At 45.5% G+C, this 18,482-nt stretch overlaps 1 protein-coding gene across 3 annotated transcripts in view; it reads left to right on the top strand.

Moving 5' to 3' along the window:
- Positions 1-18,482, top strand: part of SPTBN1 (spectrin beta, non-erythrocytic 1) — a 265,559-nt gene that overhangs the window by 169,855 nt on the left and 77,222 nt on the right. For all 3 annotated transcript variants that reach the window (XM_084829248.1, XM_084829250.1, XM_084829249.1), the window contains 5 exons: positions 3,845-4,018; positions 10,143-10,234; positions 13,767-13,847; positions 14,867-14,982; positions 16,404-16,516. In XM_084829248.1, coding sequence (XP_084685374.1) covers positions 3,845-4,018; positions 10,143-10,234; positions 13,767-13,847; positions 14,867-14,982; positions 16,404-16,516 — 576 coding nt within the window. The remainder of the gene's footprint in view (positions 1-3,844; positions 4,019-10,142; positions 10,235-13,766; positions 13,848-14,866; positions 14,983-16,403; positions 16,517-18,482) is intronic.

Below are 18,482 nucleotides of genomic sequence, written 5' to 3' on the forward strand. Positions count from 1 at the left end.
TCCAGGGAGTTTTCTCTTCGCATTAGGTGGCCAAAATATTGGAGCTTCAGCTTCATTATCTGTCCTTCCAATGAGCACTCAGGGTTGATTTCCTTTAGGATGGACTGATTTGACCTCCTTGCAGTCCAGGGCACTCGTAAGAGTCTTCTCCAGCACCACAGTTCGAAAGCATCAATTCTTCGGCGCTCAGCCTTCCTTATAGTCCAGCTCTCACAGCCATACATTACTACTAGGAAAACCATAGCTTTGATTAGACGGACCTTTGTCAGCAAGGTGATGTCTCTGCTTCTTACTATGCTGTCTAGGTTGGCCATAGCTTTCCTCCCAAGGAGCAAGCGTCTTTTAATTTCATGGCTACAGTCACCGTCTGCGGTGATCTTGGAGCCCAAGAAAGTAAAATCTGTCACTGCTTCCATTTCTTCCCCTTCCATATGCCAGGAAGTGATGGGGCCAGATGCCATGATCTGAGTTTTTTTAATGTTGAGTTTCAAACCAGCTTTTGCACTCTCCTCTTTCACCCTCAACAAGAGGCTCTTGAGATCCTCTTCGCTTTCTGCCATTAGGGTGGTATCGTCTGCATATCGGAGGTTGTTGATAATTCTCCCAGCAATCTTAATTCCGACCTCTGATTCATCCAACCCGGCATTTCTCATGATGTACTCTGCATATAAGTTAAATAAGCAGGGTGACAATATGCAGCCTTGTCGTACTCCTTTCCCAATTTTGAACCAATCGGTTGTTCCATGTCTGGTTCTTACTGTTGCTTCTTGACCCTCGTACAGGTTTCTCAGGAGACATGTCAGAAAAATAAGGGCTGGGTTTATATTTTGATTTTCTTTTAAAGGGAACTGCCAATACCATTTTAATTCCTTGGAAGAATTGGATAAACATTTCAGGATTCATTGCCCCATCAGAGGAGATCGTGTCTGCCAAAGTTTGGAATGATAGCCACACGGGTTTTTGTGCAAGGGTGGCCTTGACATTTTGAGGTCTCCAAAAGAGACCTCAAAATGATCTCCCTGTGTTCCTTGTGGACCTTTGTTCTGAAAAGTACAGACAGCCTAGAGTTGTCCCTAAGTAAGAAACCAGCAAAGTTTCAGAAGGATAAGTGCAGCAGTTCATGTGGAAGGGGAGTTCTCCAGTTTGGGGGAGGGAGTGATTTGCTTTCCCTTCCATTCACCCCTTTCCCAATAGTTTTTGGGTAAATCTGTATGAAAATGCACATGTCATTAGAGGTGTCTCCCAGGCAAGAAACCTGCAAAGTTTCCTATGGGCATCTGGTTGGCTACTGTGTGAACAGAATGCTGGACTAGATGGACCTTGGTCTGATGCGGCACAGCTCTTCTTATGTTCTTAAATATGAGTGCCTCTGAGCATGTGCAGAATGTTTTTCTTTCACCACTGGGCACTTACATTCTCCCCCTACCAATTCTATTGCCCTCCATGCAACCATCCCTCCTCATCTTACCATCCTCCAGCAACCCTTCATAAAAACAGATGTCCTGTTTTGTGCAACTCTCCGCTCCCTCCTCCTTGTTATGCACAAACTCTCATTGTATCTTCCTCCCCATAACTTCATTTGTGCCAAGACTTCACCAGGATTCAGCCAATGAGTCTGTTTTCAAAACTAGGGCTAAGTTATGAAGAAACTCTGAGCATGTACTAAATGCCTTTCCCTCACCACTGAAGCTAGAGTTCATGCAAAAAAACCCTCAAACCCACAAATGACAAAAAGTGCATAGGACTGAGCTGAAAAGGTAATCAATTCATTAGACAGAATTGGGTGGGCACTGTATTAAGCTTGCAGTACCATACTCACAACTCAGGACTTATTTCTAAGTAAGCATGCAGAACATCAAGGTGCAAACCTCCCTGCAAAAGTAACTTGTGCTGGAATCCTATGCACGCTTTCCTGAGGGTAAGCCTCATTCAACATAATGGGACTTCTCAGTAGGCATACATAGGACTGCATAAATTAGCAATAGTTATCGCCCCTCCACTTAAAAAACAAACCAAAAACTCCTATTTTTTTAATTAAAGCTTTCTGTTCATAGGAACACAGGAAGCCGCCTTATACCGAGTCAGACCCTGGGTCCATCTGGTGCAGAATTGTTGACACTGACTGGCAGCAGCAGTATTCCAAAGTTTCAGGCAGGATTCTTTCCTAGCCCTACCTGGAGACTCTGGGGATTGAACCTGGGACCTCCTGCATACCAAGCATGTGCTCTACCACTGAGCTACAGCCCTTCCTATTGCTGGATAATGGCAACTGACAAACAAAACAGCCCCAGATTTGTTTCTCTGCGGCCATGTGAACCTACTCTTCTCAAAGACTTGAGTGAGGAGAAGGAGAAAAACCAATCCTCGTGTCTGTTTGTATAAAGTCAAATACAGTTCAGAACTTCTCTTGCCCGCCAAAGAGAATTCTCCGTAAGAATTCCCCAAGATATGCTGTGGGTGGAATAAAGAAGAGAAAGAAAGAAAGAAAGAAAGAAAGAAAGAAAGAAAGAACAGGGGAGGGGAGGGGAGGGGAGGGGAGGGGAACGGTGATTGGAAATGTGCACAGGGGTGGGGAGTAGAGAGAATTCCCTGAGCCAAGTGGCTCCTTTAGGGGCTGCCAGACCCCAAATTCCATGTATGTCTGTGGAATCACAAAAAAAATATAGCTCTTTGCTTTGACACATTTTCTTGAAAATAGCAAACTTTACCTGTGACTAGCACAAAAGCCACTGGACTTAACTGCTTAAATTTGGCAGGCTCAGTCAGCCCTGTGGGGGCTGCCAAGTCCCCAAATTTCATGCACGTATGTGGAAGCACAAAAAAATTATAGCTCTTTGCTTTGACAGATTTTCTTGAAAATAGCAAATTTTACCTGTGGCACAAAAGCCACTGGATCTAACTGCCTGAAATTTGGCATATTCAATCAGCTCCATGGGGGCTACCGAGCCCCCAAATGTCATATATTTATCATACGAACAAAAAAAGCTATGGCCATTTTTGTTTTCCAATGCAAGTCAGATGGAAAATGTAAAAAAAAAAAAAAAAGGCAATTAGGACAGCTCAAAAGACCTGGGGCCTATGCCCAGGTAGGCCGCCTTTTAATGACGCCCCTGGCCATCACTAGTAGCAATTGATAGCCTTATCCACCATGAATTTGTCCAATCAAAATTGGTGGCCATCACTGCATCTTGTGGAAGTGAATTCCATAGTTTAACTATGCGCTGTGTGAAGAATCACTTTATATTATCTGTCCTGAATCTCCCACCACTCAGCTTCATGGGATGACCCTATTGGGTTCTAGTATTTTGAGAGAGTGAGAAAAATGTCTCCCTATCCACATTCCCCACACCATGCATGATTTTTCACGCCTCTACCATATCTCCCCTCACTTGCCTTTTCTTAAAAGACGTAGGGTTTTATTTATTATGCTGGAAGAGTTTGCTCTATTAACTGTGGCCTTCTGCTTCGCAGTCAGATTACAAGAAACACATCATCTGGAGCTGCCTACCATTGCCCCCATCCACCTATGTTTTCTTGGAGAAGAAGCTCTGATGAATCATAGGTTAATTAACCTTCAAAGGCTTCCCAATGCACTTCAGTGGAGAACAGCTGACACACATCCTTCTGTGTGTATAAAGCTATTCCTTCCATTGAAGTGAATGGGGAAGCCTGCATATGCAGGCTGTCTTTGTACACCATCATAGCATACAGTAGGTTCTAGAGCGGAACATGTAGCTTACCAGCTTGAAGACGAAAAATGAGTTTGTTATGAAGAATGATGATTCCTTCATTGCCTTTCCAGTGATGTGTCTTTCCCCCATCTTTTTTTTAATGTTCTACGTAGCCCAAGCCAACAAAGGGAAGGATGCGCATCCATTGCCTGGAGAATGTTGACAAAGCCCTCCAGTTTCTTAAAGAGCAGCGAGTGCACCTTGAAAACATGGGATCCCACGATATCGTCGATGGGAATCACAGACTAACTCTTGGCCTTATTTGGACTATCATATTGAGATTCCAGGTAAATACAGAATTATCTTTGGCTTTTTGCCTATGCTTGCCTCCAAGTAATGTTGTTCTTTGCCAGCTCTGCCTCCCGTTGGTGAGTCACCTTACACAAAGATCTGAAACCCCTTTAGAGGCTTTATGGGTTAAGGCCAGGGACATTTATTCTTAACACTTCCTTTCAGAATTCTGTAAATCAGGGTTACAGGGGCCTCGTACTAAGGCTTTAAACCTCACAGGGTTTATGGACATAATCCAGGCAAAGTTCAGCTCTTTAGTCACACTGAAATGAATGGGATTTGTGTGCTTAATTTTGACTGAATCATCTCCAATCTTAATGAAACTGCAGTTGGATGTCACAATAGAAGTATGCGTTATCATAACGGCAAGGAGCCTGTGCTCCCCCTTTCCTCCAGTATAGCTGCAAAGAGGAGTTGGTTTTAATAAGCCAATGCTTGCCGAGTTGTTCAAATCCAACAGACGATGTATAATCTTAACTGTGGTTTGGTTGAAACTAGCCAACTTCCAACCATGGGCTATGGAAGTTAAGGGACACTATAGTGGCCAACTTAGGGCAAATAGACCTTGACCAGTTGGATGCCAGAAGGTAGAGATCTGGTTCGCTTCCTTCTGGATGTCCATTGTATCTAGATTTGAGGACTTGGTTCCTTGATCACCTTACTGCTGGCATTAGAGATAACTCCTCCTCAGACTTGGGAGGGACAGATTATTTTGTGACGTACTGCAATGCTAAACTTGTTAAGTTGGAACTAAGAAATAGGAAGTTGTTTATCGTGACAGATGATAATATATAGGCCATTGAGCTATCTTAACTAATTTAACAATTTTTAGTATACAATCAGTTGTTGACAGTTTCTTAAATTATTACTCATTTTCCTGTTATTATATTTAGTCTTATTTTTTGTGCGTTGACACTCTGTATCTTTCTTGCTTTGTGTTTTTAGTCTGATGTACAGTCAGGGCCAGAAATATTGGAACAAGGATAACTGTTTTGGCAGTTGACCTCTGTACACCACCACATTGAAGTTGAAAGGAAACAAACCCAGATGGGAGCGAAGTCAGGACTTTCAGCTGTAATTCAAGGGGTTTGACAGAAGTGGGGCACTAACCATTCAGGAAATACAGCCAGAGGCATACACACACACCCATCGTTGGTGGCTCATAAGTAATGGAACGAATGGTGACAAGCAGCTGCATGGCCAGGTGTGGCCTGTTTCCTGGGTACCCCATGACCAGTCAAGCAGATAAAGGCCTGGAGGTGGTTCTCCTACATTTGCATTTGGTAGCTGTTCACTGGAACTCCCAACATGAGGTCCAAAGAGGTGTCCATGCGAGTGAAGGGAGGCCATCATTAGGCTGAGGAAACAAAATAAACCCATCAGAGAGATAGCAAAAGCAGTGGGAGTGGCCAATACAACAATTTGGAACATCCTGAAAAAGAAGGAATTAACTGGCAAGCTCAGCAACAGCAAAAGGCCTGGCAGACCACGGAAGACAACTAAAGTGGATGACCACAGAATTCTGCTCATGGTGAAGAGGAACCCTTTCACAACATCTAGCCAGGTCAACAACGCTCTTGAGGAGGTAGGCATGTCATTGTCAACATCTACAGTCAAAAGACAGCTTTATGAATGTAAATACAGAGGCTTCACAACAAGGTGCAAACCACTGGTAACCCTCAAGAACCGAAAGGCCAGATTAGCCTTTGCCAGCAAACACCTAAAAAAGCCTGCCCAGTTCTAGAATAAGATTCTTTGGACTGATGAAACCAAGATTAACTTGCCAGAATGATAGGAAGAGAAAAGTATGGAGAAGGAAAGGAACGGCTCATGATCCAAAGCATACCACATCGTCTGTCAAACATGGTGGAGGCAGTGCTAGGGCATGGGCATGTATGGCTGCCAATGGAACCAGGTCACTGGTGTTTATTGATGACCTGACTGCTGATAAAAGCAGCAAGACGAATTCTGCAGTGTATAGGGCTATACTTTCTGCTCAGATTCAGCCTAATGCTGCCAAACTGATAGGACGCCGCTTCATATTGCAGATGGATAATGACCCAAGACATACAGCAAAAGCTACCCAAGACTTTCTGAAGGCAAAGAAGTGGGATGTTCTTCAGTGGCCAAGTCAGTCACCTGATCTCAACCCAGTATAGCATGCTTTTCACTTACTGAAGACAAGACTGAAGGCAGAAAGACCCACAAACAAGCAGCAGTTGAAGGCAGCTGCAGTAAAGGCCTGGCAAAGCATCTCGAGGGAGGAAACTCAGCATTTGTCATGTCCATGGGTTCCAGACTTCAGGCAGTCATTGACTGCAAAGGATTTTCATCCAGGTATTAAAGGCGATCCTTAATTTTGAAATGATGTTGGTTTGTTCCATTACTTATGAGCCACCAACGATGGGGTGTGTGTGTATGCCACTGGCTGTCCTTCCTGAATGGTTAGTGCCCCACTTCTGTCAAACCCCTTGAATTACAGCTGAAAGTCCTGACTTCGCTCCCATCTGGATGTGTTTCTTTTCAACTTCAGTGTGGTGGTGTACAGAGGCCAACTGCCAAAACAGTTATCCTTGTTCCAATATTTCTGGCCCTGACTGTATATGCAAAAGCTTGGATTCCTGTTGAGCAATAAACTGAGACTGAAACAAACCATGGGTTATGAATCCAGCTTGTGTCAACAAACCATAGTTAAAATTAACCGTAGTTTAGGGTTCAGATGACATGCTTGTTGTTGTTCAGTTCTTCGGTCATGCCCGACTCTTCGTGACCCAATGGACCATAGCACGCCAGGCCTTCCTGTCCTGCACTCTCTCCCAGAATGTGCTCAAGTCCATATTGATTGCATTGGTGATGATATCTAGCCATCTCATCCTCTGCCATCCCCTTCTCCGTTTGCCTTCAATCTTTCCCGGCATCAGGGTCTTTTCCAGGGAGTTTTCTCTTCGCATTAGGTGGCCCAAATAGTTGAGCTTCAGCTTCAGTAGCTGTCCTTCCAATGAGCACTCAGGGTTGATTTCCTTTAGGATGGACTGATTTGACCTCCTTGCAGTCCAGGGGACTCGTAGGAGTCTTCTCCAGCACCACAGTTCGAAAGCTTTGATTCTTCGGCGCTCAGCCTTCCTTATAGTCCAGCTCTCACAGCCATATGTTGCTACTGGGAAAACCATAGCTTTGATTATACGAACCTTTGTCGGCAAGGTGCTGTCTCTGCTTCTTACTATGCTGTCTAGGTTTGCCACAGCTTTCCTCCCAAGGAGCTAGCGTCTTTTAATTTCATGGCTACAGTCACCGTCTGCGGTGATCTTGGAGCCCAAGAAAATAAAATCTGTCACTGCTTCCATTTCTTCCCCTTCTGTATGCCAGGAAGTGATGGGGCCAGATGTCGTGATCTGAGTTTTTTTAATGTTGAGTTTCAAACCAGCTTTTGCACTCTCCACTTTCACCCTCAACAAGAGGCTCTTGAGATCCTCTTCGCTTTCTGCCATTAGGGTGGTATCGTCTGCGTATCTGAGGTTATTGATAATTCTCCCATCACTCTGAATTCCGACCTCTGATTCATCCAACCCGGCGTTTCTCATGATGTACTCTGCATATAAATTAAATAAGTAGGGCGACAATATGCAGCCTTGTCGTACTCCTTTCCCAATTTTGAACCAATCGTTGTTCCATGTCCGGTTCTTACTGTTGCTTCTTGACCCTCGTACAGGTTTCTCAGGAGACAGGTAAGGTGGTCTGGTACTCCCATCTCTTTAAGAATTTGCCAGAGTTTGTTGTGATCCACACAATCAAAGGCTTTAGTGTAGTCAATGAAGCACAAATAGACATTTTTCTGGAATTCTCTTGCTTTCTCCAGGATCCAGCGAATGTTGGCGATTTGATCTCTAGTTCCTCTGCTTCTTCGAAACCCGGCTTGTACTTCTGGTAGTTCTCGGTTCACATACTGCTGAAGCCTAGCTTCACCTTGCTGGCATGTGAAATGAGCGCAATTGTGCGGCAGTTTGAACACTCTTTGGCTTTGCCCTTCTTTGGAATTGGAATGTAAACTGACCTTTTCCAGTCTTGTGGCCACTGTTGAGTGTTCCAAATTTGTTGGCATATTGAGTGCAGCACTTCAACAGCATCATCTTTTAGGATCTTAAATAGCTCAGCTGGAATACTGTCATCTCCGCTAGCTTTGTTGTTAGTAATGCTTCCTAAGGCCCACTTGACTTCATTCTCGAGGATGTCCGGCTCAAGTTCAGTGACCGCACTATCATGGCTATCAGGGACATTCAGATCTTTCCTGTATAGTTCTTCTGTGTATTCTTTCCACCTCTTCTTAATCTCATCTGCTTCTGTTAGGTCCCTGCCTTCTTTGTCCTGTATCATGCCTGTCTTTGCACAAAACGTTCCCTTGAGATCTCCGATTTTCTTGAAATGTCTTTCCCATTCTATTGTTTTCTTCGATTTCTTTGCATTGTTCATTTAAGAAGGCCTTCTTGTCTCTCCTTGCTATTCTCTGGGAATCTGCATTCAGTTGTTTATATCTTCCCCTTTCTCCCTTGCTTTTCGCTTCCCTTCTTTCCTCAGCTACTTGTAAAGCCTCCTCAGACAGCCACTTTGCTTTCTTGCATTTCTTTTTCTTTGGGATGGATTGAGTTGCTGCCCCCTGAACAGTGTTATGGACCTCCGTCCATAGTTCCTCAGGCACTCTGTCTATCAGGTCTAATCCCTGAAATCTATTCGTCACCTCCACTGTATATTCATAAGGGATATGATTTAGGTCATACCTGAATGGTTTAGTGGTTTTCCCTACTTTCTTCAATTTAAGACGAAATTTTGCAAGAAGCAGCTCATGATCTGAGCCACAGTCAGCTCCAGGTCTTGTTTTGACTGACTGTATAGAGCTTCTCCATCTTTGGCTGCAAAGGACATAATCAATCTGATTTCGATATTGACCATCTGGTGATGTCCATGTGTAGAGTCACCTCTTGTGCTGTTGGAAAAGAGTGTTTGCTCTGATCAGCGTGTGCTCTCGGCAAAACTCGATTAGCCTTTGTCCTGCTTCATTTTGTACACCAAGGCCATGCCTACCTGTTATCCCGGTGATTTCTTGACTTCCTACTTTAGCATTCCAATCCCCTATGATGAAGAGGACATCTTTTTTTGGTGTTAGTTCTAGAAGGTGTTGTAGGTCTTCATAGAACCGATCAACCTCAGCTTCTTCGGCCTCAGTGGTTGGGGCATAGACTTGAATTACTGTGATGTTGAATGGTTTGCCTTGGATTCGTACTGAGATCATTCTGTCGTTTTTGAGATTGTACCCCAGTACTGCTTTTCCCACCCTTTTGTTGACTATGAGTGCTACTCCATTTCTTCTAAGGGATTCTTGCCCACAATAGTAGATATAATAGTCACCTGAATTAAATTCGCCCATGCTTGTCCATTTTAGTTCGCTGATTCCCATGATGTCGATGTTCAATCTTGCCATCTCATGTTTGACCACCTTGGCCCAGCCGCTTCACTCTTTCTGATGCTACTTGGAAATACCCTCTGCTTTTCCCCAGTAGTATATTGGACACCTTCTGACCTGAGGGGCTCATCTTCCGGCCTCATCTCTTTTAGCCTTGTGATATGTTCCATGGGATTTTCTTGGCAAGAATACTGGAGTGGGTTGCCATTTCCTTCTCCAGTGGACCACATTTTGTCAGAACTCTCCACTATGACCTGTCTGTGTTGGGTGGCCCTGCATGGCATAGCTTATGGCTTCACTGAGTTATGCAAACCCCTTTGCCACAACAAGGCAGTGATCCATGAAGGGGAGGTGACATGCTAAACTGCAGTTAATCTAAACGGGAAGCAGAAGCTTCTGATTTCTTTGCAGCTGGCCAGAGGAGAAGGGGTGGGTGGGGTTCTCAGTCGGGGGAGATTATAAAATTAATGGCAAGGAACTTATTTGTTACTTTGGAGTTTTATGCACACTTGCTTTAACACTTTTGTGTGGCAGGGGTTATTAGGTCTTTACATTACTGTTGCTTCGTAACATTGTTGTCTCAGAAGTATGAAGACTGGTATGAAATGCATTGCCTGAGAATTTGGCAAATCAGTTGCTACTCACTCTCATATGTGGCATTGCAGATTCAGGATATCAGTGTTGAAACAGAAGACAACAAAGAGAAGAAATCCGCTAAAGATGCGCTACTGCTGTGGTGCCAGATGAAGACAGCTGGGTGAGCTTGAATTAAATGGACTCTTTGAGGAGCGTTCTGTTGTTGAGGACGGGTGGTCAGCGAAATGCATTAAAAAGGTGCAAACGTATGTCTTTCCTTAAGAGGAGTGGCTTGATACCACAAACCACTCCACTTAAGGGAAATAAGTACCCAGTAGCAAGTGCAAGCAGAGAGTACTGTACTGGTAGCTGACCAAGGATAGATATTTATTCATTCATTTCATTTCATTTCTATACCGCCCAATAGCCGAAGCTCTCTGGGCGGTTCACAAAATTAAAACCAAACAACACACAATAAAACAATTTAAAATATACAGAACATTAAAACCACAATATAACAATACAACCACAATAAAACCTAGCAGCAGTGCAGGAGTTTAAAATACAGATTTAAAACAGCAAAGATAAAAATTTAGAAAGCTAAAATGCCTGGGAAAATAAAAAGGTCTTCACCTGGCGCCGAAAGGAGTACAATGTAGGCGCCAGGCGAACCTCACTAGGGAGCTCATTCCAGAGCCGGGGTGCCACAACAGAAAAAGCCCTCCTCCTAGTAGCCACCCGCCTCACTTCCTTTGGCAGGGGCTCACGGATAAGGGCTGCTGCTGATGATCTTAAGGTCCAGGCAGGCACATATGAGAGGAGGCGATCCTTCAGGTAACCTGGCCCCAAGCCGTTAAGGGCTTTGAATGTTAACACCAGCACTTTGAATCAGGCCCGGAAATGGACCGGCAGCCAGTGCAGCTGGAAAAGTACTGCCGTAATATGAGCTCGCAGGCCAGTCCCTGTTAACAATCTTGCTGCCCCATTTTGGACCATCTGAATTTTCCGGACCATTTTCAAAGGCAGCCCCACGTATAACGCATTGCAGTAATCCAGACGAGAAGTTATCAGAGCATGGATAACTGTAGCTAGGCTATCTCTGTCCAGATAAGGGCGTAGTTGGTATACCAGCCTAAGCTGATAAAAAGTGCTCTGTGCCACTGAGTTCACCTGTGCCTCAAGTGACAGTTCTGGATCAAAGAGCACCCCCAAACTACGAACCTGATCCCTTAGGGGGAGTGCAACCCCCTCCAGCACAGGTTGAATGTCACCTAGCCGGGCAGACGAACCACCCACTAACAGTACCTCCGTCTTGTCTGGATTGAGTTTCAGTTTATTAGCCCTCATCCAGTCCATTACCGTGCCCAGGCACAGATTCAGAACAGCCACTGCCTCACCTGGTTTTGATGAGAAAGAGAGGTAGAGCTGGGTGTCATCTGCATATTGATGGCACCTCAGCCCACACCTCCGGATAACCTCCCCCAGTGGTTTCATGTAGATGTTAAACAGCATGGGGGATAAAATAGAGCCCTGTGGAACCCCATGGTACAATTGCCATGGCACAGAACCCCAGCACCACCTTCTGGAATCGGCCATCCAAGTAGGAGCGGAACCACTGTAGTGCAGTGCCTCCAACTCCCAACCCAGACAACCTATCCAGAAGGATACCATGGTCAATGGTATCGAAAGCTGCTGAGAGGTCCAGGAGAATCAACAGGGTCGCACTCCCCCTGTCCCTCTCCCAGCAGAGGTCATCCCACAGGGCGACCAAGGCAGTTTCCGTTCCAAAACCAGGCCTGAAGCCCGATTGAAATGGATCGAGATAATCCGTTTCATTCAAGAGTGCCTGGAGCTGTCCTACAACCACCCACTCAAGCACCTTGCCCAGGAAGGGGATGTTGGCCACTGGCCTATAATTGTTAACATCCTCTGGGTCCAGGTTAAGCTTTTTCAGGAGTGGTCTAATTACTGCCTCTTTTAAAGCAGCAGGCACCACTCCCTCTCTCAAGGAGGAATTTACAACCTCCTGGACACAGCCAGACAACCCCTCCTTGTTTGATTTAATAAACCATGAAGGGCAAGGGTCAAGCACACAAGTGGTCAATCGGACTTGGCCAAGCACCTTGTCTGCATCCTCAGGCCTCAATAACTGAAACTCATCCAATAAAACTGGACCAGACGGTGCTCTGAACGCCTCTATCAATGGAACTGCATTAATGGTGGTGTCCAATTCATGACGAATCTGAGCGACTTTATCCTCAAAGTGCTGTGCAAACTTGTCACAGTGTGCTACCGAGGGTTCCATCGTCTCTCTCCCTGGCCCAGAATGTAACAGGCCGCGCGCGAACCACTCGGAAAAGCTCTGCTGGACGACACTGAGAAGATGTAATGCTGGTGGAAAAGAACTGTCCACAATATTTTGTGGATTCCGTGGCTCGCATCAACACTATTGCCCTTGCAACAGCCACCCTCACAGATATGGAATTGAGCGGCCACACCTTTTACATAAGTTGTGTTTAAAATAGTCGTCGCCTCAGAAGTCTGAGATTTGAATACATGACCCTGCTGCAACCACTTCCATTTTGAAACCTTGGGACTGGAATTGCAGACCTCTTGTGTGGGGCCTGGTAGATTATCTTATTTAGAGCTTGGACACATGCAGTCCTAGTTCCCAATCACTCCTGCCCTTTGTTGCCCCAAGGACCTCTGTCCTCTAAATGATCTCCATATAAACAACTGTGGCAGGAGTTAACTTATCCAGTTGTGGTCCACCTCCCTTAGTGTCATGTTCTGGAATGGACTGGGCAGCTGTGGGAGGTCTGGAGTCCATGCCCCCCCCACACACACACACACCAGAGGTGTTTTTTTTTAAATTGCCAGTTTGCCACCAGATTTTGGCAGCAGACTGTGCCATATTGCTACAGAGAGCTACAGGGATTAAATTTAGCTTGTTTGCAAGCTACATTTAACCCATTGGGCACTCTGTAATGCTGACAGAGCAAGCTAAATTTGTGTGCAAGCTAGATTTGGCTCTTGTAGAATTATGGAATGCTACAGATGCCATTTTTTTGTTTAAAAGAATTCAGGGTCATGGCAAGGGGCCACATGCAACCCGTGGGCCACATGTTACCCACCCCTATTCTAGAACCTTTTCCCATCCCCTTGCTTCTTAGGTTTGGCATAGATTGGTCATCTGGCTGGGCTGCACAAGTGGGGCATCTCACCACAGACATTGAGGCTTGGTCCCACCATCTGCTTGCATCCTTACCTGCCATGCTGTCTCCTGAAGGGTTCCCCTTTCTCACCTAGCTCCCACCCTCCATCCCTGTGCCACCTGTAGTGACCCCATGCTTATCCCTTCTAAATATCCAGTTGTGCACTGTTTGACCCTTCTGAAGATTTACATGTTAATGATCGTTCCATTTTCCCAGCAGACAATAAGTTCATTCTCAGTTCCATATCCAAATCCTCCACATCTTTTCTGTTACATTATCTAAGTGGGGTTGCCAGTGGGCTGTATGGCAGGACAAATCTTGTTTTGCCTTCTAGGGCTCCACTTGAAAATGGGCTACAGGAAACTGGAAAGCTGCTTGAGTGCAAATTTTTGCTAACTCAAGCACCCAGTCGACAGCACTCATTCTTCATATCTCTGAACATTAATCCTATATTGATTGAGTTCTCTTTGTTTTCTTTTGGTTCTTCTGTTGTGTCAGCTATCCCAACGTCAACATTCACAACTTCACCACCAGCTGGAGGGACGGCATGGCTTTCAACGCACTAATCCATAAACACAGGTGGGCATTTGTCAAATGTTGATGAGGTTTTAAGCGTTGGACCAATGGATGCAGAATCACACCTCTGTCGTAGCAGGAGTCCTGGATCTCCCTGACACCTACATAATGCCACCTCTGTCTGCCTCTTCAATCCCTAACTCAAAACCCGTCTCTTCTCTGAAGCCTTTGGCTTAATCCCATAGCTCCCATCCCCAACTGGAACCAATACTAACAGCCCAATCCTATGCATGTACACTTGGAAGTAAATCCTATGTTCAGTGGGGCTTACTCTTGGGTAAGTGTGCTTAGGATGGCATTCTGGGTACCTACTGCATTTCCTCAAATTCATCCCTTATTTTGGTGTCCTTCCCGCACGTTATGCTGTCTAAACTTGCACTGTATGCTCCTTGAGGCAGAGACCTGTATTTTGCCCATATGACTGCATAAAGCACCATGTAACACGGATGGCACTTCAATAACAACAACAACAACAATAATAATAATATAATATCCGAATGAAACTAGAAGCCTGCAGCCAAAAATTAGGCTGGAGAATTCCAACATACACAGCCCTTTCCCTCCCAGCTATGATAGGAATCATTTGATTGTAGCAGAATCTCTCTCCCTCATATTGGTCTCTCCCCCTTCCCATATGCTCTGCCTCTTGCCTATATCCGCCTCTTGCATGCATGTGTCTCCCTCCCTCGCCTGTCATTCTCTCCCCCTGCCTCATTCCTGAATTTATGCTGATACATACTCATGATACATACCCTGATACATATGCACAGTGTGAGGCTTCACCATCAGGGAGATAATGCAATCTAGATGATCCTGTCTCTGTCTGAAGAGTTGAAAAGAGTGCATCATAACCACATGTACCTGCATGCAACTTAGGCACTGGTTCTGACTCGACTCTGCCTTTCTAGTCCTGTTGCTAATATTCCTGACTTCGTTTTAATTCATGCATGATATGGGAAAGTGCTTGTGTACCGAAGATATCCAAATTAATTTCTTTTCCCTTTACCCCACTGTTTGCTTAGGCCCGATCTTATTGATTTTGATAAGCTGAAGAAATCAAATGCACACTACAATCTGCAGAATGCTTTTAACTTGGCAGAGCAACACCTTGGCCTTACTAAACTACTGGACCCAGAGGGTAAGAATGGCTGGCATTGATACCAATATGTTTTCTTCTGCAAGCTCCCCCATCCCAACTGCCTGAATTCCAGCCAGCCACTGCCTCTTTTCTGTACTTGTTATCCCTCCAGATAATCTAGGCTAGCATCTCTCAGCAAGTTACTGTTTTGGTTTGTGATAGAATCCTTGCTTTCTATTCTGTTTCCATAGTGTAATCAAAATAAAAATGTGCTTTAAAGGCAAATTGTGCCATCCATTGTGAGTAAATTTCAGGCTGGGTGAATCACATGGCATGTATTTTCTGAAGTAGGACATTATACTAAATGCACAGCTGATATCAAAAACAGCAGCATCAGATCTAGCTCATCCCCCTCCCCCATGCCCATTAGAATTTATTTTGTATCATGACATCACAACAGTCAGCATTTGCTGCCTCTTATCAGCAGGAATCGGTGATTTGGCGTGGGGCATGGAAACTCACTTGAGAGTCAGTGTGGTGTAGTGGTTAGAATGTTGGGTTAGGATTGGGGAGACCCTGGTTCAAATCCCCAGTCAGCCATGAAGCCCAGTGGGTCAGTCACACAGTGTCACCCTAGCCTACCTAGCAGGGTTATTGTGAAGATAACATGGGGATGGGAAAACCATGCATGCCACCTTTTATTTATTTATCTATTACTAGATTTGTTAGCCGTCCATCTGTCTGGCTACCTGGCCACTCTAGGTGGCGTATAATACAAACAACAGCACAAAATACAATGAATTTACATAATCAGCCGATCAAACAACATTGCTCTAAAAACCCTAACCCACTGCAAATGGCCACCTGAACAGCCAGGTTTTCAAAGCCCAGCAGAAGCTCATCAAAGTGTGGGCATGGCGGAGGTCACTAGGGAGGGAATTCCACAGAGTGGGGCCACCACAGGAAAGGCCGTCTCCCTAGTCCCCTCACTAGCCTAGCTGTCCTGGCTGATGGGACAGACAGAAGGCCTTCTGTCTGTCCCATCAGCTTGAACTTGTTGGAGCAAAGGCCAGGATATAAAAAATGAACTCAGAACATTGAGACGCACAATAGGTTCAGTGAGATGTTATGGGGAGGGAGGAGCTAAATGTGCGGTGCTCATTTAGCAGCTGCATATTTAGCTCCTCCCTCCCCGTACCATCACATTTAGTTTTACATCTATTTGCAGCTGAATTCTTGAGCCTCAGATAAGTGCACCCTTTCCCAGCCTGGGGCCCTCGAGATGTTTTGGACTAAAGCTCCCAGGATTCCTGACTGCTGGCTATGCTGGCTTGGGCTGTTGGGAGACAAAGTCCTGAACATCTAGAGGGCATCTTGTTAGGGAAGGCTGCATAAATGGATTGTCAGCATGATGATATGGATTGCTTTGAAGACGCGGGCAGCCCAGTTCTGCTTTAACGTAACCCTTGTTTGTTTTTCAGATATCAGTGTTGACCATCCTGATGAAAAGTCCATTATCACCTACGTGGTGACCTATTATCACTACTTTTCTAAGATGAAAGCTTTAGCTGTTGAAGGGAAGCGTATTGGAAAGGTTTGCAAGCTAAGGTTTTATATGCCATCCAGCTCGCTGAAATATCCTTTTCTGCTGACTTCTTCAGTCCCATCATATCTGAACCTTTTAATGCCACTTTAATAATACTTCTTGCTTTTCAATGTGGATTTTGCAAGGGTTTTTCACTGTGAATTCAAGTCATATTGGTTCTGGCTGGGAATGCTGGGAATTTTAGGACTTCTTTCTGTCTAAACATGCATAGGATTGTGCCCTTAATTAAGCTGAGATTTTTTTCCTGTGTTAATTTTATGTACATTATCATACCAGCCCTCATTTTTACCTTCCCTGCCCACTTTGTTTCCTCTTTTTAGCCCTCAAATAGTTGGAGCTAAATTGAAATATAATATTTGAATATATTATTATTATTATTATTATTATTATTATTATTAAATTTATTAATCGCCCATCTGGCTGGTCACCCAGCCACTCTGGGCGATGTACAGCATATAATAAAACAGTTTAAAACAATACAATTCTACAATAAAAACGTTTTCTAAAATACCCTAACCCACCCCAAATGCCTGCCTGAACAACCACGTTTTTAATGCACGGTGGAAGCTCATTAAAGAGGGGGCATGGCGGAGTTCCCTAGGGAGGGAGTTCCACAGAGTGGGGGGCACCACAGAAAAGGCCGTCTCCCTCGTCCCCACCAGTCTAGCTGTCCTGGCTGATGGGACAGAGAGAAGGCCATCCAAGGCTGATCTTGTTAAGTGGCCTGTCTGGTGTTGCTGGAGGTGCTCCTTAAAGTAGGCTGAGCCAGAACCATATAGGGTTTTAAAGGTCAAAACCAACACCTTGAATTTGGCCTGGAAAACAACTGGTAACCAGTACAACTCCTTCAGCTCTGGAGTGATGTGATCTCACCGGCGGCTGCCTTTAATCAGGTGAGCCGCCGAGTTCTGCACCAGCTGCAGCTTCCAAACCGTCTTCAAGGGTAACCCCACGTAGAGTGCATTACAGTAGTCTAAACGAGAGGAGACCAGGGCATGTACTACCGATGGGAGCAGATGGTCGGGAAAGAAGGGGCGCAGCCGTCGTATCAGATGGAGTTGATACAGCGCTGTCCGGCTCACAGCTGACACCTGAGCCTCCATGGACAGCTGGGAGTCCAAAATGACCCCCAGGCTGCGGACCTGGTCTTTCAAGGGTAGCCGTACCCCATTCAACACCAGGTCAACATCCCCCAGCCTCCTCTTGTCACCCATCAAAAGTACCTCGGTCTTGTCAGGGTTCAGCTTCAGCTTATTCCTCCCCATCCAGCCACTCACCGTCTCCAGACATTTGGACAGGGATTCTACAGCCAACCTTGGTGAAGATTTGAATGAGAAGTAGAGCTGCGTGTCATTGGCATATTGATGACACTGCACCCCAAACCTCCTGATGATAGCCCCCAGCGGCTTCACATAGATGTTAAATAGCATCGGGGAGAGGATGGAACCCTGTGGCACCCCACAAGTGAGTGGCCATGGGTCCGAAACCTCCTCTCCCAGTGCTACCCCCTGGTACCTGCTGGAGAGGAAGGACCAGAACCACCGCAATACGGTGTCTCCAGTGCCCAACCCCTCCAGGCGGTCCAGGAGGACACCATGGTCAACGGTATCAAAAGCCTCTGAGAGGTCGAGGAGAACAAGGAAGGAGCATTCACCCCTATCCAGAGCCCTCCTCATATCATCCACCAAGGCGACCGAGGCCGTTTCTGTCCCATGCCCAAGCCTGAAGCCCGACTGAAATGGGTCTAGATAATCGGTTTCTTCCAAGTGTGCCTTCAACTGCATCGCCACCACCCACTCAATCACCTTGCCCCAAAATTGCAGATTTGAGACTGGGTGAAAGTTGTTCAGAACTTGAGGATCCAAGGAGGGCTTCTTTAAGAGCGGTCTTATCACTGCCTTCTTGAGGGCTGATGGCATCACTCCCTCCTCAAGGGAGGCATTCACCACCGCCC

This window comes from Heloderma suspectum, chromosome 1, assembly GCF_057233095.1.
Source record: "Heloderma suspectum isolate Gila_16-S chromosome 1, 16-S_ref, whole genome shotgun sequence".
NCBI lineage: Eukaryota > Metazoa > Chordata > Lepidosauria > Squamata > Helodermatidae > Heloderma > Heloderma suspectum.